This window comes from Echinococcus granulosus, assembly GCF_000524195.1.
Source record: "Echinococcus granulosus chromosome Unknown EG_S00211, whole genome shotgun sequence".
In the NCBI taxonomy this organism is placed as follows: domain Eukaryota; kingdom Metazoa; phylum Platyhelminthes; class Cestoda; order Cyclophyllidea; family Taeniidae; genus Echinococcus; species Echinococcus granulosus.
The window spans coordinates 59,342-62,709 of NW_020170591.1; the positions used below are offsets into that span (position 1 = coordinate 59,342).

Below are 3,368 nucleotides of genomic sequence, written 5' to 3' on the forward strand. Positions count from 1 at the left end.
CTTTCACTTATCACACATTTTGCGCCAACATTTCTCCTTCCACGTCTTCCTTCCCTCCTTTGATGTCCCCTTATGTACTCTCATACTCGAGATCCCACAGTTCCTACTTACTCCTTCTTACCTCGCCCCTCACTTGCTCCCCAATTCCTCATCGCACACCTCTCCTATTCTCTCCTCCCTTGTTTTTCTCCTCACCAGTTCTTATGCCCTACAACTGAAGGCGTCTTCGAAAGTGCTGTGCAAACTTCCAGATTGACCACTACATCGTCACATCCAATGTGGCAAATGGTGTCTGCTCATAATCAGTACATTGTGATGAAGGAAGTCATGAGGAAGGAACCATGGCAGTTGCACGTAACGATCCAATCTATGCACTAGCTAAGGAAGAAGTCGTGCCAATGACAGCGGCTGTGAAATGGTACACACAAAACTGCCGATTGTCTGTGCGGAAACACTGATGTCCACAAAATAATCTGCAGGCAATAAGAATTTGCATTTCTGGGTGACTTGGCTGCGTTCGCCTCTGGGGAGATTGTGGGTGATTTATTCAATGTGGGTGTTGTGACCATTAATTTGGTAATCGCAATCGCTTCCCGGAGTGATAAGCGCGGATTTGAAATGTCAACGTGAGGCAAAGTTCCACCCTGACCCAACACTGGCTGTCTTTCCAGACTGGGATCGCAATTTTGTATAAAACACTTTCAAACATACAAAGCACATGAACCATTAAATTTTAATTGCGGTTTGTCGGTCAATCCTACGAATGGAAACATACTCATTTCATATACTCAGATCGTCTCAGCATCATCAGTCGTTGACTACAAAGTCATAAGTTCACATTGGAGGTTTAATCTTACATGGAGACTTCCATGGGTTATTTGGACTCCTGACACGGAAACGCCCATTCGTGGCGGATGTGCGCGTAGACGTGATAGAGACAACATTTATGTACCACAGTCATGTGTCATAGAGGAAGGCAATTTTGCAACTGTATCAATTGCTCATGCATTGGGACTGCTGTCGAATCACTCAGATAGACTCACACGCGAGTTGTGCATGAGGAGGTCGACTTAACTCACAGACACCGCAGTGATGCTTTGTGTACGGAAGTGTGAAAAACCTGCACATGAAAATTGGACGTATTTTGTATTACCGCAGACGAGTATTAGTATAGGTACGCATGCGCTGCTATCATGTGCGCGATTGCAATCTTCATTTGTGATATACGTTGGATGCGAAGAGGTTAAACATCTCTCTCAATTTCTACTTATTTTCCAAGGCGAAATCAGAATAGGGGTCATTAGATTTGCATGGATCACAGACATCAAATGAGCCATTGCCCTGCATCATTTCAATCTTCCTCTCACTGCTCTCTCTATTCCTTCTCAATCACCACCACTCGCCTTTTCTTGATCAGAATAAGTGACGTCATTGAAAGTGTACTTTTCCTTGAAGTTGCAAGATGTTCCACCCTGCTGCAAGAGACAGCTATGCTCAGTTGATTTGGCGTCACATGGGAAGCTGACAATGCACTAGTCTATGTAATCCTTCGCGCGGAGGCGGATCAGGTCAGCGAAATGACTGCAGAGGAGTGATGCACAAAGGTGCAACGTCAGCCAACCAAAGGGATGTATGGGATGCAATTAATTTTGAGGCTTCTAACCCTGCCATTTTATATTGAGGAGAAATACTACATCACGCACAATCAAACCTTGCACGCTCACATGTCCAAGCCGTTTTTCATTCGAATATATCCAAGCGTATAACGAGCAAATATCTACAATTCTATTCTGTTCACCTTGCCTCCAATTCCAAAATCTTTCAACAGAACAAGTGAAATTCGCTCCTGCACACATATTCATGAACAATTTTAATTATAAACAACGCATCCACGTTTTTCATCGCAAGTTCCACAACAGGATCTAAATTAAGTCAGACATCACAGCCTTAAGTGCATGGGCTCTTCAGAAACTCCCTTACTGCACTTATACTTATCCATTCAAATGTGTTGCATGTGATTGAGAACAAATTCAGATTTTGGAGGAGATACGGCCTCAGTGTTGGGTAATAGGAGGGTGAGTCACTACAAGCACCACCAACTACTCCTCATTGATGACAAGCCAACGATTTTCCAGTCTGTTGTGCAACAATGAGGTGTGCTGTGTCATTTCTCCCTCTGCATAAAAAGGAGGGCTACTGTCTAAGTGGTGATATGAATTTGTTGGTTTCATGCATTCAGCCAATGTATGATGCGTGGATGTCATTGGGAAAGTTTGTTCCCAGGAGTTGTTGATCGCAGCACTACATAGATGTGAGGAAGACAACTTGTAGACTAAAATGCCTTCCTTTTTTGAGCATTGTAGCATCGCCATGTTTGTAAAGCAGCGATTTGGCAGTGGAGAATGCAAAAGCCAAGTGATTGGACATGACTGTCCCCCTATGTTGGCATGAGTCGAGTTTCCCACGCACCAGCAATGCGCTTCTGTGTGACACGAACTGAGGAAGTGCATCTCAAGTGGTTGGGTTCAACGCGCCAACACACTTGGTTGGGTAGTGAAGCAGGTGTTTACAGTGAGCATGCAAATCAGCACCTCGATTTCTATAGGTTAAGTCAGCCCCTCCTCCACAAGCCTCGTGTAAGCCTGTCTAATTGACTTACATACGTATCAGCGCACTTGTGATTGGTAATGCTGCAAGATTTTTTTCTCCTATGACGCATGAATGTGGCACATGATTTGTTTTTGTCAAGCCTATGTGAACAGACGTCACATGATTCGAAGGAAAATCGTGTAAAAGCAGGCAGCCTGCAACATTCTACAATTATCCTCATCCACTCTCTCCAATCATGCATCATGGAAAGAGGAAATGAAAGAAGGAGGCAGTGGAGACAAATACCTCGTAGTTTTGAGCAAGGTAATCAATAAGATAAACACCTCGTTGACAAATAGCCGTGAGCAGTTGCTCTGACTGTCCATTGGGGTGGAGATGATTGGTCAGCTATCAAGGTCGTTCGCAGATTATATAGACACTGTTAAATGAGTGAATGGGCGAGTAAATGGAAAATGCAAAAGGTAGACATCATTTTGTGTTTTACTGACTACTTCATAGTGCCACTTTTGACTCCTACTGCCCCATTTGCGCACTCACCACACTCTCACTTGCCTCTCAGTTACCGCTTGCCTTGTCCTCATTGAAACATGTTTTGGCATTGGAACTGAACTAATTCGTCAAGTTGTAAGATTGTTTACTCTACTGCGAAAACGGCTATGTTGATATAGATCGGCGTCACATAGCGCCATGAGTGGCTCAAAAATCCTTATACTTCTTTTAACTGGGCAGATCAGATCACATTAAAGAATGAGTGCAGA

General features: G+C 43.8%; 1 protein-coding gene across 1 annotated transcript in view; it reads left to right on the forward strand. All coding sequences in view use genetic code 11, as the record gives it.

Moving 5' to 3' along the window:
• Positions 1 to 2,717: 2,717 nt before the first annotated feature.
• Positions 2,718 to 3,368, forward strand: part of EGR_10350 (hypothetical protein) — a gene marked incomplete at both ends in the record, with an annotated part of 2,801 nt that continues 2,150 nt past the window's right edge. Inside the window, one exon of the mRNA XM_024499599.1 lies at positions 2,718 to 2,913. Coding sequence (XP_024345993.1) covers positions 2,718 to 2,913 — 196 coding nt within the window. The remainder of the gene's footprint in view (positions 2,914 to 3,368) is intronic.